This window comes from Thalassophryne amazonica, chromosome 5 (assembly GCF_902500255.1).
Source record: "Thalassophryne amazonica chromosome 5, fThaAma1.1, whole genome shotgun sequence".
Classification (NCBI taxonomy): Eukaryota; Metazoa; Chordata; class Actinopteri; order Batrachoidiformes; family Batrachoididae; genus Thalassophryne; species Thalassophryne amazonica.
This window is the reverse complement of record NC_047107.1, coordinates 120,886,180-120,913,640: the sequence shown is the minus strand read 5'-3', so window position 1 is coordinate 120,913,640 and position 27,461 is coordinate 120,886,180. Positions and strand designations below refer to the sequence as shown.

The 27,461-nt window shown below is 40.9% G+C and overlaps 1 protein-coding gene and 1 long non-coding RNA gene across 3 annotated transcripts; one reads left to right on the top strand and one right to left on the bottom strand.

Moving 5' to 3' along the window:
- Positions 1-3,723: 3,723 nt before the first annotated feature.
- LOC117509888 lies at positions 3,724-25,102 on the bottom strand. Its single transcript, XR_004560581.1, has 3 exons — positions 25,071-25,102; positions 19,240-19,241; positions 3,724-3,796 (listed from the first exon to the last, which is right to left on the bottom strand). It is a non-coding gene; the product is annotated as an uncharacterized LOC117509888 (long non-coding RNA).
- LOC117509887 (C-X-C motif chemokine 10) lies at positions 9,051-10,847 on the top strand. 2 transcript variants are annotated; one of them, XM_034169514.1, is made up of 4 exons: positions 9,051-9,394; positions 9,847-9,970; positions 10,482-10,562; positions 10,656-10,847. In XM_034169514.1, exons 1-4 carry the CDS (start codon positions 9,331-9,333, stop codon positions 10,720-10,722), a joined length of 336 nt encoding a protein of 111 aa, XP_034025405.1. In that variant the 5' UTR covers positions 9,051-9,330; the 3' UTR covers positions 10,723-10,847. The 2 variants fall into 2 exon arrangements, with proteins under 2 accessions (XP_034025405.1, XP_034025404.1); XM_034169513.1 differs by having other exon boundaries at positions 9,058-9,394; positions 10,653-10,847.
- Positions 25,103-27,461: the final 2,359 nt, after the last annotated feature.

Sequence of the window (27,461 nt, the reverse complement as noted above, 5' to 3'; positions counted from 1 at the left end):
TATCATGACAAACATTTTTTGTTCCTGGTTGTGGGTCTTATCTTCCTGATCTATGGTGTGTGGTCTAAAGTGCTTGGAGCGAAAGCATTTGGTCCATGTCCGATTCCATGGGGGATAACCTCAGCTCAAAGTATGACACAAAGTGCTTGTGTTTTGTCATGTAATGAAATATGGGCGTGAATTAATGAGTGCGTAACATGAAATAAACCAATCAGAAATTCCTTGTGCTCACTGTGCTGGAACCTGATGCATGCTGTTTTGACAGCAGACTTAAGTGGGAAATGTTTCTGGTGAGATAACTGATGTACATGATGATGCACTTTGCGGTGACACATCAACTCTTCAACTACAACTGAACTTAGAGCCAGGCTTCCTGATATCTCAGCATTGGTTTTGGAAAATGACCATTCAGTGGACTGTCTTGTGGACAGTTTAAACTCAGCGCTCACAACCATACCTGATGTGATCGCTCCACCCATATTAAAAGCTTGCCCCCTCAAAATACAGTCACAGTGATTCAATGATTACTTATGTGGCCTCAAGCATAAGGTTAGAGGTCTAGAACAAAAATGGCGTAGTTCAAAACTAGACGTATTCCACCTCGCATGGCGCGTTGCTGTTCTCGACTATAAGCATGCACTCCTGGCTACACAGCGGGCCTATTACTCTGATTTGATCCACAAAAACAATCATAATTCAAAGATCCTGTTCGACACGGTGGCAACACTTACTCATGGACAATCACTGTTAAGTCGCTCTCCTTTTACAGCCCAGGTTTCTTGGTTTACTTTTGAGAAGAAAAAGGATAACATTAGATTAAATATGTCCTAGCATGCCTTAATCCATCCACTACACCCTGTTGTCGAGGTGGATCCCACCACTGATATATTGCCTAGATTTACCGAATTTGATAGTGTCTCACTGGGCTTGCTGACGAAACTTGTAATGTCTTCTCAAAGTACGACCTGCTTATTTGATCCTTTAACAACACAACTCATTAAGGACCTGTGGCCCACTCTTGGGCCTACTCTTTAGGAAATTATTAATCAGTCACTCACCTCAGGATCTGTTCCTAAATGTTACAAATCTGGAGTGATTAAACCATGACTTAAGAAATCTAACGTTAACCCAAACGCTGGAAAAAGTGGTTTTGCAGCAACTCGTGGACCATCTTACTGAAAATAATCTCTTTGAACCACTGCAGTCTGCTTTTAGAACATGTCATTCCACAGAGACAGCTTCTCACTGCTTCTGCTTGCAACGAATTCTGATACTGTTAGAATTCTTTCTGGTGCTGTTAGATCTTAGCACCGCATTTGATATGGTGGATCACCATATTAAATGGACTGCATTTATATAGCTTTTCCATCTGCATCAGATGCTCAAAGTGCTTTACAAATTATGCCTCACATTCACCCTGATGTGAGGGTGCTGCCATACAAGGCGCTCACTACACACTTGGAGCAAGCATCCTGTCTTATTTTGCAGTCAGGCTGGGATTTGAACCCAGGATCTTCTGGTCTCAAGCCCAGCGCTTTAACCACTAGACCATCACCTCCCCAATTCTGCTTGATAGGTTGTAGCATCATTTTGGGATTACTGGGAATGTCCTTGCATGGTTAACATCATACTTAGCTAGTTGTTCTCACTGTGTCTTGTACAACAACACTACCTCTAATCTTAGTGACATGAGATACGGGTCCCACAGGGGTCCATCTTAGGTCCCCTGCTTCTCTCCCTTTATATAACACCCCATGGGCTCATATTGCAACGTTTTGGGATTACCTATCATTGCTGTGCTGATGACACTCAGTTATACATGCCAATAACTGCTTGTAATCTCGTACACATAAAGTCTTTAGGATTGCCTTACATTAGTGAAAAGCTGGATGTCTATCAATTTCTTACTTTTAAACTCGGACAAGACTGAATTGATGGTTCTTGGTCCAGCGAAACATTGGCATCAATTTGACCAGCTAACGCTTAACTTAGGCTCATGTGTCATACATCACACTGACAAAGTGAGAAACCTTGGGTGATTTTTGATCCCACGTTGTCTTTTGACTTACACATTAGAGACATTACGAGAACTGCTTTCTTCCACCTGCGAAATATAGTGAAGATTCATCCCATCCTGTCTATGGCTGATTCAGAGACCCTGATCCATGCATTTGTTACCTCTAGATTGGACTACTGCAATGCTCTATTTTCTGGTTTATCGCAGCCCAGCATTAGGGGTCTCCAATTGGTTCAAAATGCTCCTTCCTATCAAGAGTCCTGCCAGACTCTTGATAGGAAGGACTCTTGGCCTCAACTTCATCTAAATTCTGGGTCTGCTATTAAAGCTTAGGGCTAGTGGCCAGTGATCACCTTAGTAATTTCTCTGTTTTCCTGAAGACTTATTGCTGATATACCTTATAAGTGTTGTTTTTTTCCCAGCCAACTAATTCTGCTCTTTTTCTCTCTGTCTGAGGTACAAATGATGTCGTGTGGATTTGTAGGATTGCCGGATCCAAACCGCAAGGGGCTGGACTGATTTGTGAGATAAAAAGCCCGATGGAGGTGCTGCATGCTGCAGTCTGCATTCAGGGGTGACCCTGTCGCAGAGGCAGGCCCACTGACAGTCTGAGGAATGCTGGATGACCCCTGCCTAGTAAAGGTAGACCTGACTTCTGTGAAGCACCTTGAGGCAGCTTTTATTGTGGTTTGGTGCTGTATAAATTAAATAAATTAATTAAAATACATGCAACACATCAAAGCAGCCACCAAAGCTCCCTGAGGTGAAACATTGAAGCAGTAAGGTGTGCTCTATTTTTCAACTTGTTGGCGTCTGTGTCTTTTGTTGAAGGCCAAAGACATGCCCACTTTTCACCTGGCTGTGGTAGATAAATTGGGCAGCCCAGTCTTGTTTGAGGGCGGGAGCTAAAGTGGTAAAACACTTTTCACGACTGCTTTGGTGATTGCAGCTGAAAACAAAACGGCACGCCATTTTTTCCATGTGAAGTTATGCTGCGTATATATTGCACAACGAGAACAGCTGTCCCCATAAGTGGTCAAATCATGCGATATCACACAGGGTTCAAACGAGACTGCCTTGCCCTGTTTGTTTTATTTATATCGTGCCAAACAAAGCTGCCTCGAGGCACTTCATATGGGTAAGGTCTAACCTTACCAACCCCTCTGAGCAAGCACAAAGATGACAGTGGACATAAAAACTCCCTCTGGCGTTCTTGAAGAAGAAACCTCAAGCAGACCAGACTCAGAGGGGTGACCTACTGCTTTGGCTATTCTACTCGTTGCAAAGTTACAAGCAGTTACATGATAGTTCAACAGCCCAACATTAACGCCAAGCCAACAAAGTACCAAAGGAATCCATGCCCCTGCTACCGGCAGTGGCACTTCAGACTGTTGTGGAATGTAGCTGGTTGGATTTGTCATCAATCATGTGGCATTAGTCACATCTTGACCACTCACCCAGCTACAAGGCATTCAGCTTCCCGTGTCCCAGCAAGGATACCTCAGACAGAGAGAAATGAGAAAAACTACAGAATCAACTGGACAGAATTACCAGCACCTAGGGCATAAGTTTCACTAGAAATAAATCCGTATAGAAGCAGAGAGAGTACTAATGTGCTCACTGACAGCCAACCCACTGCTTCAAACAAGCAGAAAAGTTTTGATATGAGACTGAGACCTGCTCCATTTATAACACAGTTTAAGATAAGAGGAAAATGATTTGACACTATACACATATGTTAGCCATATGAACGGGATAGCAGATGAGTCTTTAATCTGGCTTTAATTAGGCTTGCATCTCAGATGTACCTTCTGGCAAATTGTAGCTGAGCTTTCAGGGCTTCTTTTTAAGAAAATCCTCCTCTATACCACTTCATCATGAAGCTGTATAACTGCGGATACAAGATGCAAAACATGCACTATGCACAATTTCTCCAATCACAGCCCTGGAAGCTTATAATGTCTTCTGGTTTGTTTGGTTGTCTTGGTGGTTTCTTCACTTTTCTCCTTCTTGCACAGTCAGTTTTTAGGAACTGTCTACTCCATGCATATTTTTCATAAAGTGCCATACTGTTTGTATTTCTTCATAATTGATGTAAATAAAGTCCAAGACATATTCAGTGATTTGGAAATGTTCATGTGTCATCACCTGACGTGCCTGAAGAATACGGGCAATAAAATTGACTAGTAAGTCCCTTCGGCTGCTCCCTTGTTTTGCACTTGGGGTCGCCACAGCAAAATCCAAGGTGGATCTGCATGTTGAATTGGCACAAGTTTTTTTTACGCCGGATGCCCTTCCTGACGCAACTCCACATTACATGGAGAAATGTGGCAGGGGTGGAATTTGAACCCGGAACCTTCTGAACTGAAACCAAGCGCATTAACCACTTGGCCACCACCCCTGCATGATATGCACACTCTTAATAATAATAATAAAATTAATAATAAAATAAAATTGACTATTTACAGATATTATACCAAAAGGGCCCATTACTTATTCAACCCATCATCTTGGCTTTTATATTTTTAATTAAATTATATCAAATTACTTTGCATTTGAGTTTAAGGAAGGTCATTTTAGAAAATTTTATATTGAGAAGCCTGATTTACTTTTTGTATTTGAAATGGCATAAACAAATTAAAATGTGAAATACCAAGGGGCCCAATACTTTTGCAAGGCACTGTAGTAATCCTGAGAAAGTATAGCTTGGGCTGGTACATATGATTTAATTAAGTGGGCTAGGTAGGGAGGCACTAGTCCATTAATAATTTTACAAGTTGGCTATTAAACCTTAAACTCAGACCTCACAGAGACAGTTAGCCAATGAAGTGAGGGCAGTGTGGTCAAATTTCTTACTTCAAGGTTCTAGCAGCTGTGTTTTGAACCACCTGGAGCCCTCCGATGCTGGGTTGAGGTAAGCCAGGGAAGAGACAAAGTCATGAATCAGAGTCTCTGCATCAGACAGACAGGACAGGACATCTCCTCACTTTATTACAAAGATGCAAGAAAGCAGTCCTAGTGATTTCTGTAATGTGTAGGTCAAAGGACAGTGTGGGATCAAAAATCCCCCCCAAGGTTTCTCATGTTACCACTGATGTATAACACACAAATCTAGGTTTACTGTTCACCGTTCAAATTGATGTCTATGTCTCGCAGGACCCAGGACCATCATTTCAATCTTGTTTGAATTTCAAATCAAATCAATTTTATTTATATAGCGCCAAATCACAACAGTTGTCCCAAGGGGCTTTATATTGCAACGCAAAAGCCATACAGTAATTACAGAAAAACCCCAACGGTCAAAACGACCCCCTGTGAGCAAGCACTTGGCGACAGTGGGAAGGAAAAACTCCCTTTTAACAGGAAGAAACCTCCAGCAGAACCAGGCTCAGGGAGGGGCCGTCTTCTGCTGGGGCTGGTTGGGGCTGAGGGAGAGAACCAGGAAAAAGACATGCTGTGGAGGGGAGCAGAGATCAATCACTAATGATTAAATGCAGAGTGGTGCATACAGAGCAAAAAGAGAAAGAAACACTCAGTGCATCATGGGAACCCCCCAGCAGTCTAAGTCTATAGCAGCATAACTAAGGGATGGTTCAAGGTCACCTGATCCAGCCCTAACTATAAGCTTTAGCAAAAAGGAAAGTTTTAAGCCTAATCTTAAAAGTAGAGAGGGTGTCTGTCTCCCTGATCTGAATTGGGAGCTGGTTCCACAGGAGAGGAGCCTGAAAGCTGAAGGCTCTGCCTCCCATTCTACTCTTACAAACCCTAGGAACTACAAGTAAGCCTGCAGTCTGAGAGCGAAGCGCTCTATTGGGGTGATATGGTACTATGAGGTCCCTAAGATAAGATGGGACCTGATTATTCAAAACCTTATAAGTAAGAAGAAGAATTTTAAATTCTATTCTAGAATTAACAGGAAGCCAATGAAGAGAAGCCAATATGGGTGTTGTGTGGGCCGCTGAAGAGGAGGTACTGCTGGCCCACTACCACCAGAGGGCGCCCTGCTTGGAGTGCGGGCTCCAAGCACGAGAGGGCGCCAGACCCAGAGGAGGTGACAGCTGTCACTCATTACTCCAGCTGTCACTCATCTACACCACCATATAAGCCGGACTGCAACTCCACCTCCCCGCCGAGAAATCGACTACCAGTACTAAGGTAATTTTCTCTGCTGACTTATACGTTGAATAGTAATCTGAACTTCTGTTGCAGCCGTTTTCCTGGTGCTTTCCTTGTCTGGAGGATTGGCGTTTGGTGTGACAGTGACGGCTTCACCTCGCACCCCGTCCCAGATAAGTGGTTGATCAGGAGCTGCACGAGTGTGTGTGATTTGGAGGTGGAGGTGCTCCCTCCTAACGGTGTCTGGACTGTTAATTACTGAGTGTGCGGACTCACACTCACACATCATCTTTCTGTTTTCTGCCAGCAGTACCAGGGTCGACAGCCGAAGACAGAGGCCACCTGGGGACTCGGGACTTGGCGGCTCCGGTGTTCTTCAGGCCGTTGGTGGTGGAGGCCGTGTGGGACGCGGCTTCTCTCTCGTCGGGCGTCTTCTATCTTCGAGCCTGCCCACACGTCACCTGGTGTTTATTGACTGTGAACATTAAGACACGTTTCGTTGTGTAATATCACAACATTAAATTGTTACCTTTTGGCTTACTTATTGTCCGTTCATTTGCGCCCCCTGTTGTGGGTCCGTGCTACGACACCTTCCCAACAATGGGTGAAATATGCTCTCTCCTTCTAGTCCCCGTCAATACTCTAGCTGCAGCATTTTGAATTAACTGAAGGCTTTTCAGGGAACTTTTAGGACAACCTGATAATAATGAATTACAATACTCCAGCCTAGAGGAAATAAAGGCATGAATTAGTTTTTCAGCATCACTCTGAGACAAGACCTTTCTAATTTTAGAGATATTGCGCAAATGTAAAAAAGCAGTCCTACATATTTGCTTAATATGCGCATTGAAGGACATATCCTGATCAAAAATGACTCCCAAGATTTTTCACAGTATTACTAGAGGTCAGGGTAATGCCATCCAGAGTAAGGATCTGGTTAGACACCATGTTTCTAAGATTTGTGGGGCCAAGTACAGTAACTTCAGTTTTATCTGAAATTAGAAGTCATCCATGTCTTTATGTCTGTAAGACAATCCTGCAGTTTAGCTAATTGGTGTGTGTCCTCTGGCCTCATGGATAGATAAAGCTGGGTATCATCTGCGTAACAATGAAAATTTAAGAAATGCTTTCTGATAATACTGCCTAAGGGAAGCATGTATAAAGTGAATAAAATTGGTCCTAGCACAGAACCTTGTGGAACTCCATAATTAACCTTAGTCTGTGAAGAAGACTCCCCATTTAAATGAACAAATTGTAATCTATTAGATAAATATGATTCAAACCACCACAGCACAGTGCCTTTAATACCTATGACATGCTCTAATCTCTGTTATAAAATTTTATGGTCAACAGTATCAAAAGCAGCACTGAGGTCTAACAGGACAAGCACACAGTTGAGTCCACTGTCTGAGGCCATAAGAAGATCATTTGTAACCTTCACTAATGCTGTTTCTGTACTATGATGAATTCTGAAACCTGACTGAAACTCTTCAAACAGACCATTCCTCTGCAGATGATTAGTTAGCTGTTTTACAACTACCCTTTCAAGAATTTTTGAGAGAAAAGGAAGGTTGGAGATTGGCCTATAATTAGCTAAGGTACCTGGGTCAAGTGATGTCTTTTTAAGTAATGGTTTAATTACTTAAATTACTTATTACTTAATTAATAATTGTTTGAGCAAAGCCAACTGAGTCTAATAATAGATTAAATGCAGTGTTGAGGCTGTCATTCTCAGCTTCTATGTGGATGTTAAAATCGCCCACTATAATTATCTTATCTGAGTTAAGCACTAAGTCAGACAAAAGTTCTGAAAATTCACAGAGAAACTCACAGTAACGACCAGGTGGACGATAGATAACAACAAATAAAACTGGTTTTTGGGACTTCCAATTTGGATGGACAAGACTAAGAGTCAAGCTTTCAAATGAATTAAAGCTCTTTCTGGGTTTTTGATTAATTAATAAGCTGGAGTGGAAGATTGCTGCTAATCCTCCCCCTCTGCCTGTGCTACGAGCGTTCTGAGTTAGTGTGACTCAGGGGTGTTGAAAAATTACTCAACATCCAGCGACTAGTGAGAGCGACTAGTTAAATAGCATTTCAACCATGTGAGGACATTTCCAGCAATCCCAAAGTGGTTCTCAAGCCTATCCAGTAATATACCATAGTCTACCATGTCAAATGCAGCGCTAAGATCTAACAGTAACAGAACCGTAGTTGTGTCTGAGTCCATTTCAAGCAGAAAATCATTTACCACTTTTGTAAGAGCTGTCGTCGTGGAATGGTGCTTTCATGCAGACTGTTGTGTCTGAGGTTATTCTCAGTAAGATGGTCCACAAGCTGCCTTGAAACTAATTTTTCAAGTATTTTTGAGCAAAATGATAGGTTTGTTATAAGTCTGTAGTTTTTTAGTACACTGGAGTCGAAGTTAGGTTTCTGAAGAATTGGTTTAACCACTGCAATTTTAAAACATTTGCAAACAGATCCCGATGTTAATGACAGGTTAAGGTCCAAGTGTAAGCCAGAGGTTCTGAAAGAGTTTAGTCGTTATTTGGTCAAAATAACAGGTTGTGTGATTTTTGCAGAAGTTACAAGTTTGATCAACATTCCCAGTGGAATAGTGTCAAATTCAGTGAGCCTCACCATGCTGTCAATGATGGCACCCACTTCAGTAACAGGGTGCGGTGTTGGCACTAATGCGTGCTGGGATATATTTGACCTAATGTCACCTATTTTGTCTAGGAAATAATCTAAGAAACCCTGAGCTGTAAATGGAGATCAGCTTATATAGGTGGCTGTCCCTGAATAAGTGCTGCCACATTGTCAAACAAGAACTTTGAATTATACTTAATATTAATTTGCTGTCATTTATGATGAAGTTTGAGATCCTGTCTGGTGCCTTGTCATAAACAAAATGATGACAACGTTACTGAGAGAAGCATTTTGGTTTGAGATGTTCCACTTAAAATTAGTGAAAGTTTGGCCATCAGAAGGAATATCCAGCCTTAGCTCATTCAGCAGGATTCCCCAACTAGAAACAAAAAAAGCTGATGCCACATAATTTACATTTAAATTTGTGAGGGCAGAAAAAAACTGCAGTTTCTCCTACACGTACTTCCTTGTTGGTACCTTTATAAAGCCGGCCTTTACTCTGCTCACTCTAAGTTCTTCACTTCTGAAAGATCAAAGCAGCCGACGACATGACGACTAAAGCTTTGCTGCTGCTCGCCACTCTGACTCTCTGCTGCATCACTGCTGTGCACGGTGAGACGACGATGTCAAAAACTTTTTTTTCTTGTCCTGCTCAATGTTTGTAACAACTGGATTTAATAAAACAACAAGGTGTCGTCTGCATATAATTACATCTTTCTGTTTGCATTTTTTATTATTTTCTGTTTGCACTTTGCATCTTTTGTAAATATTTTCATTGGTTTTTTTTTTTGGTCATTTGTAACCAGTTAGTATTTTTTGTATTTCCAGCTTTATTTCTGTTATAATAATTGTGTTGCTGTAATTCCCACATGAGATCAGTAAATTTTATCGAGTATAAAACCATTATATAAAGCTATTTGTTGTGAATGTTGAGTTGAATTGTATAATATATAACTGCTGTATAAGTTAGCTTTTGTTGTGGGGTTAAAATATAATTTTGGGGCCACCAAAGCAAAATTGCATGTTAATTTAATTTTTATTTATTTTATATTTGACACCTACAGGTCTCCCCAGCAATGGGTATGGGTGTCGCTGCATCAAGACCACCTATAACCGAATCCTCATTTCCAATATCAGAAGAATTGAGGTCATTCCTGTTTCGGGAAGCTGTCGGTGGACAGAAATCATGTACGTTTTCTGTTATTCTGTCCTCTAATATCAATGAAACAGTTTTACACATTACTTACAAGGTACGTACACCTGTAAGTAGAACACAAATAATTAGGGCTTTATTTTATACATTCTTATACAGCAGCCTGAATTTTTTAATTTAGATTTGATATAGAAATAATAATAATCATAATAAAAAAAAGAGTTAAGCATTTTTCATTGACACTGCTGCATATTTGCTGTTTCATGAATAAAGTACAGTTGATAAATTGTTAAAATGTTTCAGAAATTTTTTTTTTATAAAACATCCTCAATAAAGTAATTGTCAAATTTTATTTTGGACTGTAAATATCAATAAATAGTTAATTAAAATGTGTGAATACACGTGGAAGCATCAAACTATAAAATGGATATTCTCAAGCATACTATTACTTTGAAAAAAGTATTTTATTGAATATATTTGCTGTTGTTCCTTGTGGAATTAAAAGTAAAATGTCATGTTTATTAATGTATGTTTGTTTGTCCACAGAGTCACCAGGAAGAAGGGTGGCAACATTTGTGTCAATCCAAATGCCAAGTGGATCTACAACATGATCAGCAATTTGCAAAAGTAAAAGCTTCCTCTGAAGATTTTGAAATATTGAGATGCTGAATGTTGACAGAGGACGAGATGATTCATATTTGTGTTTGCTTCTATCAGGAGGAACAGCGTGATCTCCAGCTCAGCCACTGTTGCTCCTTCTCAGACCTCCATGGAAACAGTGTTATGAAAAGGATGGAATGACAAGCCAAACGTCTCTTACAGTTCTTAAAGAATAATAATGTGATGATTTTTCCAGTTTACTGACAATAAACGTGTTTTATGTTTGATGAAATAAATTTTTCTAAATGTGAACCCTCATGTTGTCCAGATTGTCTTTTGTTCCATGGTACCCATAATGATAGCCTGTGACACAAACTATATAAAAAAAAAACATTTTATTGTCTAAATGACGAAACACGACAAACAGCTTTATTTATTACACATTTATGATGAGACAAAACCAGCTAAGAGCAAATCCTGGAACCAGAAAAACAATCTTAAGAACAGCTCTTAATTCAATTTAATTTAATTTAATTTAATTTATATAGCACCAAATCACAACAACGTTGCTTCAAGGCGCTTCACACAAGTAAGGTATAACCGTACCAACACCAAGAGCAAGCACACAGGTGACAGTGGTAAGGAAAAACTCCCTCTGATGATTTGAGGAAGAAACCTCAAACAGAACAGACTCAAAGGGGTGACCCTCTGCTTGTGCCAAGCTATCGACACAGTTAACAATACAAATACACAGGAAATTTTGGGAGTCCATGTTGGTGCACAGGACAGGAGGTCTGCAGAAGAAGACACCCACTCCCATCTCTGGATGGAGCTGCACCTTAAACAGAAAGGAAAAAAAAAAACACAATCAGATGGCAGAAAGACAACAAATACAGTATAATTTCTCAGCATTAAGCAAGAATAAAAACAGAAGAAATGCTAAGGTGATCGCCAGCCACTAGCCCTAAGCTTCACTAAAAGACCCAGAATTTAGATAAAGTTGAGGCCGCAGCCCGCTCTGTTTACTAATAATATTAATTTTAAAGGGTTGAAAGCACAGTACCATACTATGCCAGTATGCTAGCCATATGAAAGTGAAAATAAGTGTGTCTGAAGTCTGGACTTGAAAGTCTTTACAGAATCTGACTGTTTTATTAATGCAGGGAGATCATTCCACAGAACAGGGGCACAATAAGAGAAAGCTCTGTGACCCACAGACTTTTTATTCACCCTAGGGACACTAAGTAGTCCTGCACCCTGAGAACACAGAGCCCGGGCTGGTACGTAGGGTTAAATTAGGTCAGCTAAATAGGGAGGTGCCAGTCCGTGAACAATTTTATAGGTTAATAGCAGAACCTTAAAATCTGATCTCACAGAGACAGGAAGCCAGTGAAGAGATGCCAAAATGGGTGTAATGTGGTCAAACTTTCTGCTTCCTGTCAAAGGTCTGGCAGCAGTATTTTGAACCAATTGGAGATCCCTAATGCTGGACTGCAGTAAACCAGAAAATAAAACATTGGCGGAGTCCAATGTAGAAGAAACGAATGCATGAATCAAGGTCTCAGCATCAGCCAGGATGGGACGAATCTTTGCAGGTGGAAGAAAGCAGTCCTTGTAATATCTCTAATGTGTAGGTCAAAGGACAACGTAGGATGAAAAATTACCCCAAGGTTCCTCACTTTGTCAGTATGATGTATGACAGGAGCTTAGGCTAACCATCATTTCTGTCTTGTCAGAGTTTAAAAGTAGGAAATTGCTACACATCCAGCTTTTCACTAATGCAAGGCAATCTTCTAAGGATTTTATTTGGAGAAGATTACCAGTGGTTATCGGCATGTATAACTGAGTATTGTGGAGGCTGAAGGATTGTTCAGGGTATTTGTGGAAACAAAGAATCAAGACATTGACTGTTTGTCAAATAACAGGCTTTTGAATACGAAGCTTCGGACCCTGTGCCAACAAGGGTGTTCTGATTGGAACAGTGTAAAGTGTAGCTTTCTGAGCTCTGCTTTTAACCACATGTCTAAAGAATGCATCTGTTCAAACATAAATACAGAGTTAATTAAAAGAAACAGGTTGTTAAAACAAAGTCCCAAGTGATTGGCTGAATGATTGTCCTGTCGACAAGAATGACAGGGCTGTGATGATCAACGAGTCCCTTTCGTCTGGGAGAATGTTTTTTCCATCATGGTGAGGGTCAGAGGTCACTTGGAGATTGTGAACAATATCCCACTGTGACACTTGTCTAGTTAAGACAATGCCTTTTCCTTGCACTGTGCTTGATCACAAGATGGAGTAATTTCTGCTTGCAGCAGTTTGTGTAACTCAGAGATCGTGTGTTATAAGGCGAGGGAAGGCTGAAGGAATGTCTCTTATCAGATGCCTTTCACAGTGAGCATGTCTCACCATTTAGTTAACAGAAAGGTTACAGATGGTCAAACAGAACATTTAGTTAAAACAGAACATTAGCAAAGCAACATTCATCATTTTAGTTTCACAGTATCATCAGCATAGCAATGAAAGGTAATCCCAAAACATCACAATATGTGCCCAAGGGGTACTATAATAAGGTAGAAAAGCAGGGGGTGTTCTTAGAAAACAGTCCATGGTTTTTACTATTACAGGAACTAAAAGCATAAATTCATGATTAAAACATTGCTGACAGCCAAACCTTTGATGGTGACCTCATACAACAAATCTCTCTCTCTTTTTAAAATTAGTTTTGGAAATGAATCCATGAGCATTAACAGGGCTGACCTAGGAGCATACTAAAATAAGAAGCGTGTCCTATATCGGCCCTAGAGTCCATTGATGCTGGCGCTGATCTCTGGATTCCGTAGCATGGAGCGGATGAAAGTCTACAGCTTCACCTGGATGGGATGCCAGTCTGATGCAGGTTAGTCCTCCAGGCAAAGCCGGTACCCATTTAAAGCTGGCTGGACTGGGATAGTACAGATTAAGTGTCTTGTCCAAGGACACAGACAGGTTGCATGAGTGGGATTCAAACCCGTATTGGTAGGCCAGTGTAGCAGTTGTGTACTCTTCTGTCATTGCATTGTGTTAAAGTTGCACACCAGTGACAAGTTTGTCATCCAGATGTTTATTCTGAACAACATCAAATAGAAAACAAAAGACTTTCAGTCTTCATCATGGTAATCAGGTCCACTACGATCCCACAGAGGGAGCTCTAACACAACAAATTAAACTCCCACTACCAAAGCTAATTCAGAAATGCCTGAACTTTTGCTGGTAATGACAAGTGGGAATAATTTAACTTGTAACATTCCCCCCCTACTGATTTCCACTTGCCCATCCAAGTACACTGGATCACAGATAGGTTTTGTGAAAAAGCCTTGACACAAACCTTATCAGATAAAACAACAACTCAAGAAAATCCCAGTACTTGTTCATATCACAGGTATCAAGCATTCCGGTCAATGACCATTCCTGAAAAATTAAAATGAGAAAGGACTGCAAATCCTTCGAGCATTCACATCACCCATATTGTTTGTAATAATAAACATTGAAATTTTCTCTGCAATGTATTTACCAAAACCCTGATCCTTTAATAGAGAGTTATTTAAACGCCAACTGTAATTCCCCTTAGCTGTGTTCATTTTGAGATCTACAGACAGGGGCAGTGATCAGATAACAATATGGTGATAACAAGAGCCAAAGACCACTGAGAGCAAGATGGAATCTAGAAGAAAGTAATCTATTCAAGAATAAGATTTCTGGACTGAAAAGAAAACAAGACAAATCTTTTTTAGAGGGATCTCCACACATCTACAAGGCCGCAGCCCTGCATTAGACTACTGACAGTAAGACTATTTATCGACTTACTTATTTGCGGTTGGTGCCTGTGTGTCAGTGGGTCCATTATACAATTAAAATCACCATTATCACCTTAGATTCAGAGAGACTGGGAAAAGTCCTAAAAAGGGCTTGGAAAAATTCAGGGTCCTCATAATTAGGGCTGTAAACATTAACCAGTGTCACTGATATCTCATTCAGTCAGTCTCTGACAATGAAATAGCTGCCGTTATAATCTGTAAATGTCTGCTCATGCTGAAATGGAACTTTTTATGTGTAAATCTCCATCTCCTTAAGGTTAACATTCGCAATAGTAAGACCCTTTGGCTGCTCCCTTGTTTGCACTTGGGGTTGCCACAGCAAATCCAAGGTGGATCTGCATGTTGAATTGGCACAAGTTTTATGCTGGATGCCCTTCCTGACACAACTCCACATTACATGGAGAAATGTGGCAGGGGTGGGATTTGAACTGGGAACCTTCTGCACTGAAACCAAGTGCATTAACCACTTGGCCACCACCCCTGCTATACATTCGCAATGAGAAAAAAATTTGTGAACTGATGTTGTATCACCTAGTAGACCCAGTAAAGTTCTTGTCACATTACAATGGAGTATGTTCAAAATAAACCTTCAGTTAACAGTACTGGTCATCAAAAAAAAAAAAAAAAAAAAAGGCCCATAACTTCTTTGTTAGCAGGCAACAGTACAAAAAGTGTTGACTAATCTTATCAAACCCACAGACAACTAAATACAGTGGCTTGCAAACGTATTCAGCCCCTTGGTATTTCACATATTTTAATTTGTTTATGGCATTTCAAATACAAAAAGTAAATCAGGCTTGTCATTATAAAAATTTCTAAGATTATCTTCCTTAGACTCAAACTGAAAGTAAATCTCTGCAACTTGATATAATTTAATTAAAAATATAAAAGCAAAGATGATGGATTGCATAGGTAATCAATCAGCCCCTTTGGTGTAATACCTGCAAATAATCAGTTTAATTGTCACTTTTCTTCAGACGAGTCAGGGGATGGATACATGAACATTTCCAAGTCACTGAATATCTCTTGAACTTTATTTACATCAGTTATAAAGAAATGCAAACAGTATGGCGCTCTATGGTAAATCTGTGTGGAGTAGACAGTTCTCAAAAACTGAGTGACTGTGCAAGAAGGAGAAGAGTGAGGAAAGCCACCAAGACACCCAGACAACCCAGAAGAAGTTAGAGGCTTCTGTGATTATGACCGGAGAAATTGTGCACAGTTATGCATTTTGTATCCCCAGTTATACAGTGTCTTCATTCCCTTCATTAGCAGTGCGGCTAGGATCAGTGCCGTCATCTTCCACACCTTCTGAAATGGAGGCATTGTTAGGTTTTCTTCCTCTTCCTTTCATGATGTGCTGTTCGAGCACTTTATAATCAACAAGTTAAACAAAATGATTGATTATTAAAGAAAATATAGAAATTCTCCATTAAAGTCATAAACGTAAAGTGGGGCCTTTCCAAGCTTTTTCTGGCACCGAAAATTAGTGATAAACTTACACACGTGTTTTTTTTTCCACACCCTGCTGCAGTCACGTTCAATAAATTAAATAAACTTGGACAAACAATTTTTTATGCTTCTGAAGAGAGCAGAGCAGGATGGTGATTGGCCAAACACATACACTTTTATTCATGGACGCTATTAGCATCATTTCACTTTCAAAAATAGTTCTGTAACCTGGTTTGGCGGAATTCTTTATTCATTGTATTTGACTGGATATACTTTTAATCAGGCTGCTTTCATGAATGGGAAATGTGTTCTGATTTTGGGTGCTAAGATTCCCCAATTCTTTTCAAGAAAAGGAAGTAGTTATGTGTCAGCTACCCCTAATAATATCATGACAAATATGTTTTGTTCAAAGTGGCTCCAGTTACGGCAGACATAAATATTGAGGCTGTTGTTACACCAGCCACCAGAATCGATGTTCTGTGACTTGATGTGTATTGCTGCTTCCTCGCTGGTACCGTCGTAAGTAAAGTATCCCCACCTGTCATGCAGGAGACAGAGGTTTGATTCTCTGATGGAAGATTTTTTTTTTTTTAACTCCATTCATATCAATCAACATTTCTTGTTCCAGTTATTCTTTGTATTCATGTATCCCTATAAGATTTGAGCTATTTAGACTATTGAGGTTAAGGTAGTATATCATATCACTGCCGTAATAATAACCTACCAACACATAGTTATAGTTACCGTAATGTTATCTACGGCTTATTTTGTTTCTGATTGTGGTCCTTATGTTAGGCTAGTATCTCATTGATGAGCGACTGGTGGGCAACTGACAGAGACACAAAATCACGCCAAAACAAGTGAAAAGGTCAAATCTTTTTCACGTGGAATCTCACAGAATTCGTCCTCCCATGGGCCGCCAGTCCAGCATTCAGCGGACGGCCACCAGTCCGCTGAATGCTGTCCAGAGTGGTGGTGAAACATGGTCACAAATCTGGAGCAGTCCACACACATACCACATGAGAGACACTGACATGCTGGACAGCACACACATGAAAGTCGAGTGGCACTGGTGTGGCCTTTGGGAATGCAAAGATTTACGTGTGAATACCACGCGGCACTCTCACGGATGTTGAGCATCACTGGCATGGCTGAGATGATGACACGTTTGTGCACACTGTCCTTAGGATGGATGTGGACTATTATATTGTTATATGAAAAAGGCTGTAGAAATTCCCCCAACTTCAGGCAGAAAAAGCAATATAAATAATAATAAATAATAATTAAAAACCAAGAAGAAAAATGTGAACAAACACTCATTGACTTACAGAATAATGTTTAGGAGCTGCATCTCTCAACTCCCATTGACGTCCTCACAGGCAATGTAAGGGTGATTCTTTAACTACGGGCACTATTGGCCTTGTAAATGTAATTTCCACCACACCATTGCCTTACAATATAAAGCGCCTTGGGGCAACTGTTTGTTGTGATTTGGCGCTATATACATGTGCTCTGATGTCACTGTTTATCTCCATAGAAACTACCAAACAATCTTTCATACAAACTGTTTAAAGGGATATTACAGTGTTGTGGTGGAAATTACGGCAATAGTGTGGGACAACTACATTTTGTTTAAAAAAATCACAACAGTTGTATGACATTGAATACCCCAATTATGTTTTGATTATTTTACTGATATTTTATTCAGAGATATTTTAAAACATTAGAAAAAATGTTTCTTTACCATTCATTTTTATCATTGAAGATCAAAAGTCTGGGTGGGGGACACGCACAAAACAGCAATATTTGCATATAATGATGCTGAAAAAAGGTGGAAAAAGTCAACATAGACTACTAGAACAAAATTCTTAACACACTTTCATTGTAAAGATAACTATAAAAGTGTGAAATTTCCCCTTTTTTATGTTTTACATACAATATGATCAAAGGACATAATAAGTGCCCATAGTCTAAGAATCACCCGTAAATAAAAACAATAAGTCTGTCTCAATAAGATCTCCTTGTCCACATTCTTCACACAGGTGTAGCTTTAAACTCATTTCTACTGTGGTCCTCAGAAAAATAAATTTAAAAAAAGAGAAAAACAATAAATCTGGTTTGTGTGGCTCCATGACCGGACAGAATGCATCCAGTGAGTGTGCACTGCCAGGTCACGCATAAAACTTTGTTCCATTAGATGGTACAGCTCCTCCGTGAGAGGACAGGGCACACGGTTACAGTGGTCCTTTGGAAGAATTCGAATAAAAATAAAATAAAATAAAATAAAGAATGAATCCAGAGCACTGACTTTGTCTTCATCCCCTGCACAGGTGACGACCAGCATGCTGTCCATGTGTGCACTGGGGTTGCCACTGACCCGGCAACATTAAACTTATTAAAGTGAATAAGAAAATAAATACAAGAGAACAACACACTAAATCCGGTTTGTGCAGCTCCTCCGTGATCTAACAGGATGTGTCCCACCTGCTGACGCATGTGCGGGGGAGGTGGGTGCCGACCAACAGCATTAAACTTATTTCCACTGCAGTCCTCAGAAAATGAGTAAATAAAAAGAAGAAGAAACACAACAAATCTGGTTTCATACAACACTTTTGTGGACAGACAGGATGTGTCCCGCCCACTGACGTGGGTGCCGACCAACAGCATTAAACTTCTTTCCACTGCAGACATCAGAAAAATAGATAAATCAACATAAATAAAAAGAGGAAAACACAATGAATTTGGTTCCTGCAATTCCTTCATGGCTGGATAGGATGCCTCCCACCTGCTGACGTGCATTGCGCGTGCATGGCAGATAAGTGCTGCCCTGGCTGGAGGATGCTGAAATCACTGGGCCACTTCCAGAAGCACCGTTCCTCCCCAATCATATAAAAAGAAAAGTATGTGCCAACCCGTCACAAGTTGTCCCACATGTTGAGAACGTTCTGAGTTGTGGTGAGTATGTGGTGAGGGGTACGAGGTGCCTGCCTGACTATTTGGCGAGGAAGTTTGTTGCACAAATTTTTTTTGTCTTTCGAAAATCAAGTGACGCACAGGCGCTGCCCCGGGGGACGGTCTAAACACATTGTGCAAAAGCATTTAGTCTACGTCTGACTCCACGGTGTATAACCTCAGCTCAAAGTAAGACACAAAGTGTTTTTCTTTAGTCATGTAATGAATGATGGTCATGAATGAATGTGTGTGTCACATGAAATAAACCAATGCTCCCTGAGGTGAAACAGTGAAGCACTAAGGTGCAGTTATGGATTTTTCCACTTGTTTGCTTTTATGTCTTTTGTTGAAGGCCAAGGGAACGCCCACATTTCTCCTGGCTGTGGTAGATAGATGGTTAATTTCAAGAGGTGGAGATGAAACATGTTCTGACTGACATCTTTAACATCTCTCTCAGTCAGTCTCTCAGCCATCGTCCCCAGATGCTTCAAAATGTCAACAGTTGTTCCAGTGGCAAAAAAAAATCAGTTATGTCCTGTCTGAATGATTACCGCCCCATCACACCTTTGTCATGAAGTGTTTTGAACGACTTGTCAAAACACACATCACAGCCAGCATCCCTGAATCACTTCAGTTTGCTTATTGACCAAACTGCTCCACAGAGGATGCAATATCCACCACCTTGCACTCAGTCCTCACTCATATGGACCATGAAGACACCTATGCTAGAATCCTGTGTATTGATTTCAGCTCATCGTTTAACACCATCATCCCCCGGAGACTAATGGAGAAACTGCTGCTACTTGGCCTGAATACCGCCACGTTTCTGGATCCTGGACTCCATCACACTGAGCACTAGTTTCCTCAGGGCTGTGTACTCAGTCCTCTGTTATTTACTCTGTTAACACATGACTGTGTATCCAAACACGAGGGGAACCAGATCATTAAGTTTGCGGATGACGCCATGGTGGTGGGACTCCGTGAAAATGAGGAATCAGTGTAGTCAAGAAGTCAAAGACCTAGAGGGCTAGTGCAGAGAGAACAACCTGGTGCTCAACATGGACAAAACGAAGGAGATGATCATTGACTTCTGGAGGTCACAGCCTGAGGGGAGGGTGTTCCTCTGAGTGCAGATCTCTCGGGACCTGACCTGGAACAAGAACACTCTGGGGATCAGAAAGGGAGCACAGCAGATACTGCACTTTCTGAGGAAGCTGAAACGAGCCTCTCTCCCTACGAGCATCCTCAGGACCTTCTACAGAGGTGTGGGCGAGAGCGTTCTGACATACTGTATCTCAACATGGTTCTCCAGTTGCAGTATGTCAGACAAAAAAGCTCTGCAGAGAATAGTTAGGGGAGCTGAGAGGGTCATCTGAGTTTGCCTCCCCTCTGTCCAGGAACTCTTCTTGAGCTGCTGTAGGAGCAGAGCACTGACCATCGTCAGGGACCCCTCACACCCTCTTCGCAACCACTTTAAACTGCTGCCATCAGGCAAATGCTTCCGTAGCACCAAAACCAGGACTGCCAGACTGTTCAAATAGCTCAACTGTCCGTGATTTTGTCACCACTACACTTTAATGTCAAATATTTTTATTGAGCAGAATGTATTTCACAGTTTGAATTGTATATCTTTATTAATGCTCATTTTTTAACATAGAGGGTAAATGAAATTACAAACACAAATATGAGGTCTGTTAGAAAAGTATCCGACCTTTTTATTTTTTCAAAAACCATATGGATTTGAATCACATGTGATTGCATCAGCCAAGCCTGAACCTTCATGCGCATGCGTGAGTTTTTTCACACCTGTCGGTTGCGTCATTCACCTGTGAGCAGGCTTTGTGTGAGTAGTGGTCCACCCCTCTCGTCGGATTTTTATTGCGAATAAATGTCTGAATGATTTGGAGCTTTGCTGCATCAATTTTTTCCAGAAACTGTGAGAGACCTCCAGGTGGTAGCCATTCGGAAAATTAAAATGGCTTTGAGGGACAATTTTATGGGGATTACACAGATTAAGTAGTGCTCCAGCCGGTTTAAAGACCGCCCGCAGCTGCTGAGAGCGCGCCGCGCTCCAAGCGCCGATCAACAGGCTGAAACAACCAAATCATTTCCAATGTGAAGGCTTTGTTGATCCGGGACGTCGTCTGACTTACGCAAAAATGGCAGGAGACGTGGACATCAGTACTTTTTCGGCACATTCCACTGTTACAGGAGTTTTTTTCATGGAAAGAAAAGCGGAGGATTGCGCCACCATGCTGCTCATGGCGCGGCACAAAACCACCTCCGTGTTGGTCTCACAGGATAGCTTTGAGATGGCTTTCAGACGGCTGTCGGTGGGTTTTTCAGTCGTGTGACTAACCGAGAAATTGTGGATGAGCCTGGACATGCCAGAACATGTCCTGTGAGGGTTCATCATGGCGTTGCTTTGCGCCATGTGGCACCGCCGCAACGCGCGGAATTCCTCCGCTCCTCTTTCCATGACAAAAACTCCTGTAACAGTGGAATGTGCCGTTCATTTCCAAACTGGACACTGTGTTTTATCCAGGACGTCCTCTGACTAGCACAGGAATTGCAGAAGGCGTGGACCTCAGCACTTTTTCGGCACATTGAGACAGACGTGCGGAGGAATTCTGCGCGTCGCGGTGGAGCCGCATGGCGCAAAGCAACGCTGTGATGAAGCCTCACAGGACATGTTCTGGCATGTCCAGGCTTATCCACAATTTCTCGGTTAGTCACACAACTGAAAACCCACCGACAGCCGTCTGAAAGCCATCTCAAAGCCGTCCTGTGAGACCAACACGGAGGTGGTTTTGTGCCGCGCCATGAGCAGCACGGTAGCGCAATCCTCCGCTTTTCTTTCCATGAAAAAAACTCCTGTAACAGTGGAATGTGCCGAAAAAGTACTGATGTCCACGTCTCCTGCCATTTTTGTGTAAGTCAGACGACGTCTCGGATCAACAAAGCCTTCACGTTGGAAATGATCTGGTTGTTTCAGCAGGGTTTGAGCCTGTCGATCGACGCTCGGAGCATGGCGCGCTCTCAGCAGCTGTGGGCGGTCTTTAAACCGGCTGGAGCACTCCTTAATCTGTGTAATCCCCATAAAATCGTCCCTCAAAGCCAATTGAATTTTCCGAATGGTTACCACCTGGAGGTCTCTCACAGTTTCTGGGAAAAATGGATGCAGCAAAGCTCCAAATCGTTCAGACATTTATTCGCAATAAAACCCGACGAGAGGGGTGGACCACTGCTCACACAAAGCCTGCTCACAGGCGAATGACGCAACCGACAGGCATGAAAAAACTCACGCATGCGCACGAAGGTTCAAGCTTGGCTGATGCAATCACACGTGATTCAAATCCATATGGTTTTTGAAAAAATAAAAAGGTCGGATACTTTTCTAACAGATCTCGTACATAACATTGAACATTTAAACAGTTGCAGAGCAGGTTCATTCTTACATATATCACATAGGCACGTTTTGCAGATATTGAATAAGAAGTTGCCACACTTTACAAAAACATTGCAGTTTATCTTTCAGTAAGTAACAAATCTTCTCTAAATGTAATGTATTAACGAGGTCTCTCAGCCACATTTTAACATTTGGAACTGACGGTCCTTTCCATGACATCAAAAGTAGCTTTTTTGCGATGATGATTCAATAATCAATTAGCCGTTTTTGACCTATTTGAAAGTTATTATATGTATCTGATTTCCCAAAATTAATCAACAACAGGTCTGGTAATAGAGTAGATCTTAGAATCTGTGATATAATGTTAAACACATCGGACCAGTAGGCTGACACCTTCGGACATGATACAAATGCATGGAACAGAGTTGCATCTGAGGATTGACATTTTTCACAAGCTGATGAAACATCAGGGAAAATATTATGAATTTTTACTTTGGAGTAGTGAAGCCTGTGTATGATTTTAAATTGAATTAGGCAATGTCATGCATTGTTAGAGCAGAAATGTATGGCTTCAAGGGAGTTGTCCCAAATATTTACAAGGACTTGAATGCCCATATCTTTTTCCCAGCTTTCTTTAAATTTGCTAGAAGGTGGGATAGAGATGGTTAATAATTTGTAGTATATACAGGAAATAAATTTATTTTCAGTTGGGTATGTATTTAAACAATCATCAATTGTAGTTTTTGTTCCGTTTCAAAAGATGTTAGGTATTTTCGTGATCTGCAAATATCTGAAAAAGTTATTGCTGTGAAGTTTATATTTTCTTTGTAATTGTACAAAAGAGGCAAATGTGCCATCAATGTACAAGTCTTGGAGGCAGTGTATTCCTAGATCTTTCCAATCTGCAAATGAGGAATCCAAGTTAGATGGAATGAATGATGGATTCTTTGCGATTGGTAGTGATAGGGGATTTGATTTATAAAGAAAGTGTGATTTAATTTGTTTCCATGTTCTAACTAAGTTAGCTATGATCGGGTTTTTACTGAATTGTGACTGGTCTTTTGGAGTCGGGGATAGAACTATGGCAGCGGGAGAAAATGGATGGCAGTCATCTTGTTCTTGTTCTATGATTAGCCAGGTAGGAGGAGTATCAGGAACTTTGGTAAAAAAAAAAAAAAAAAACATATGTTCTTAATGGCACCCAGTGATACATAATAAAATTTGGAAGGGCTAGGCTCCCTAATAATTTAGGTTTTGTCAGATATTTTTTAGTTATTCTAGGAGTTTTGTAATTCCATAAGAAGGGTTGAATAATACCCTCAATTTTTAAAAAAATGATTTGGTTAAGAATATAGGAATATTTTGAAAGAGATATAAAATTTGTGGTAAAAAAAAAAATCATTTTTATAGCATTTATTCTTCCTAGTAGTGAGATTGGTAGTGTTTTCCAAAATTCAATCTTGTTCTTTAGTTCTTCCAATAGAGGTGAAAAATTTGCCTGAATGAGAGATGAAAATTGTCTTGTGACCTCTATGCCTAAATATGTAAATTCATCCATTGAAGTTTTGAAAGGAAACTGGTTTAGAGTTGATTTAGGGATCGGTTGGGCAGGTATCATTATGCTTTTCGCCCAATTGATACGATAACCAGAAAATTTGCCAAATAAATTTATTTTATCTAGGACCACTGGGATTGAACATTTTGGATTTGTGCAGTATAAAAGAATATCATCTGCGTATAATGAAATTTTATTTATTATGTTTTTGGTTTTATAGCCATGTATTTTAGGATCTAGATGAATGCTTTGCGCGAGTGGTTTGATTACTAATGTAAATATGAGGGTGGATAACGGGCAGCCTTGCTGAGTTCCTCTGTACAGACGAAAGGAGGTGGATAGGTTGTTATTTGTGCATATTCGAGCTGTCGGGTTTGTGTATACGAGTTTCACCCAATTTATAAATTTGTCACCAAGATTAAATCGTTTAAGTACTTCAAACAAGTAGTACCATTCAATCTGATCGAACGCTTTCTCAATGTCGAGAGTGTCACCACTACACTTTAGACTTTAACTTGGACACTTTAACAGACAATTTCATTTTCATTTCATTTTATTCGTCTGACGTTTCAGGGATATGTGTGTGTATGTATGAGTATGTGAGGGGTTGGGGTGGGTGGTGGGATTGGTGTGATAGTCTGTTTTATTTAAAGCTTTTTTTTCTTTGAATCAATGCGAGAAACGCCCATTCATTTTGCCTGCACTACAACTGTATGTACAGCTAGATGTCAATTTTTTCAATTTCAATTTATCTTCATTTATATAGCACCAAATCACAACAGAGTTGCCTCAAGGCGCTTCACACAAGTAAGGTCTAACCTTACCAACCCCCAGAGCAACAGTGGTAAGAAAAACTCCCTCTGAGGAAGAAACCTCAAGCAGACCAGACTCAAAGGGGTGACCCTGTGCTTGGGCCATGATACAGACACAAATTACAGAAACAATTCACAAAACGAATATACAGGAAAATCTGTTGGTGCACAGGACAGGAGGGTCTCCAGCACAATTACCACACGCAATTCTGGATGGAGCTGCACCTTAAACAGTGAGAAAAAAAACTGAATCAAGCATCTGAAAGACAAGAAATACAGTATAATTTGTCAGCACTAAACAACAAGAAAAACAGGAACTACTAAGGTGATCGCCGGCGACTAGCCCTAAGCCTCACTAAAAGACCCAGAATTTAGGTAAAGTTGAGGCCGCGGCATGCTCTGTTTCCTAATAAAATGAACTAAGCGTGAAAAGCGTGGAACTATACTATGCCAGTATGCTAGCCATACGAAAGGGAAAATAAGTGCGTCTTAAGTCTGGACTTGAAAGCCTCCACAGAATCTGATTGTTTTATTGACACAGGGAGATCATTCCACAGAACAGGGGCAAGATAAGAGAAAGCTCTGTGACCCGCAGACTTCTTATTCACCCTAGGGACACAAAGTAGTCCTGCACCCTGAGAACACAAAGCCTGGGCCGGTACACAAGGTTTAATTAGGTCAGCTAGGTAGGGAGGTGCCAGTCCATGAACAATTTTATAGACTAGTAGCACAACTTTAAAATCTGATCTCACAGGGACAGGAAGCCAGTGAAGGGATGCCAAAATGGGTGTAATGTGGTCGAACTTTCTGCTTCGTGTCAAAAGTCTGGCAGCAGCATTTTGAACCAGTTGGAGAGCCCTAACGCTGGACTGTGGTAAACCAGAAAATAGAACATAGCAGTAGTCCAATCTAGAAGAGATAAACACATGGATCAGGGTCTCAGCATCAGCCATAGACAGGATGGGACGAATCTTCGCTATATTTCACAAGTGGAAGAATGCAGTCCTCATAATATTTTTAAGGAAATATTAGGACAACGTAGGATCAAAAATTACCCCAAGGTTCCTCACTTTGTCCGTGTGATGTATGACACACAAGCCTAGGCTAAGCGTTAATTGGTCAAATTGATGCTGATGTCTCACTGGACCAAGAACCATCATTTCAGTCTTATCAGAGTTTAAAAGTGATGGAAGGCAATCTTCTAAGGACTTTATGTGGGTGAGATGACCAGCAGTTATTAGCATGTATAACTGAGTATCATCAGCATAGCAGTAAAAGGAAATCCCAAAGCATGTGCCCAAGGGTGCAATATAAAGGGACAAAAGCAGACCTAAGACGGACCCCTGTGGAACCCCAAATTTCATGTCACTAAGGTTAGAGGTAGTGTTACTGTATAGAACACAGTGAGAACAACTGGTCAAGTATGACGTCTACCATGCAAGGGCACTCCCAGTAATCCCAAAATGATTTTCCAGCCTATCAAGGAAATACTGTAAATTCCTAATTTTACCCTCCCTGTTGAGCTCTATCTATGTTTGCAGACAAGATGGCGACACCTTCCCCAGTAGGGTGGAGGCCGTCTGGTATCAGCAACCCATGGCGGCCCCAGAAGGAAGGCCAGTTATCAACAAAGCTAAAGCCTTGCTGTCTACAAAATTGCGCCAGCCACCTATTTAACGATGTCAGCCTGCTAAACGCCTCATCATTACCCCGGGAGGGGAGGGATTTGTTGTTTAATAAAGGTTGATTTGATTTGATGGAACAGTTTTCTGCCTGGCCTGGGTGGTTGCCATTCAGTAGCCAAGGCATTGTTGTTGTGTGGTGAATTGTTATAATTTGGAGCGACTTGCATGCCCACCAATTTGGTCTGCACCAATCTTCAGATTTTTTGGAGTTCTTTATATTTTGTTTTATGATGATATCTGAGATCCTGTCTGGTGGCTTGTCATAAACAAAATGATGACATCTATGATATTAATTGAAGCATTTTGGTTTGAGAAGTTCCACTTAAAATTAGTGAAAGTTTCATCATCAGAAGGAATATCCAGCCTTAACTCATTCAGGAGGATTCCCCAACTAAAAAAAAAGAAAAAAGCTGATACCACATAATTTACATTTAAATTTGTGAGGGCAGAAAAAACTGCAGTTTCTCCTACACGTACTTCCTTGTTGGTACCTTTATAAAGCCAGCCTTTACTCTGCTCACTCTAACTTCTTCACGTCTGAAAAGTTAAAGCAGCCAACGACATGATGACTAAAACGTTGCTGCTGCTCACAGCTGTGACTCTGCTGCATCACTGCTCTGCACGGTGAGACATCAACTTCAAACACTTTTTTCTTGTCCTTCTGCTCAGTGTTTGCAACAACTGGATTCAATGAAACAAGGTGTCATCTGCATATAGTGACATCTTTGTTTTTATCCATATTATAGTAGCCAAGTGGCCTCTGTGTGTGTGTGTGTGTGTGTGTGCGTGCGTGCGTGCGTGTGTGTGTGTGTGTGTGTGTGTGTGTGTGTGCGTGCGTGCGTGCGTGCGTGTGTGCGTGTGTGTGTGCGTGTGTGTGTGTGTGTGTGTGTGTGTGGCTTTGATCATGCAAAAACCGAGGAGAGCTGACATTTGCCATTTGGCATGCTTATGTATTTTGGGTCAAGGATGAACACTGCAAAAACGAAAAGTTGATAGGACAAATAATTTTGGAGAAATTAGCAATTTTAGGTCACCAATAAACAATGGATGCTGTGCTGCAATGCACCATGGGAGTTCAGGGTTTTGAGGTTGTAAATGTTGTTATTGTAGTTTGTTACTTTAACAGTGTTGTTAGTATTATTGATTCATTGTGTTTTTGTAGCTCAATTTGTTTTGTCAGTTTTGATAAGTCTCATGTTGCTCTTGT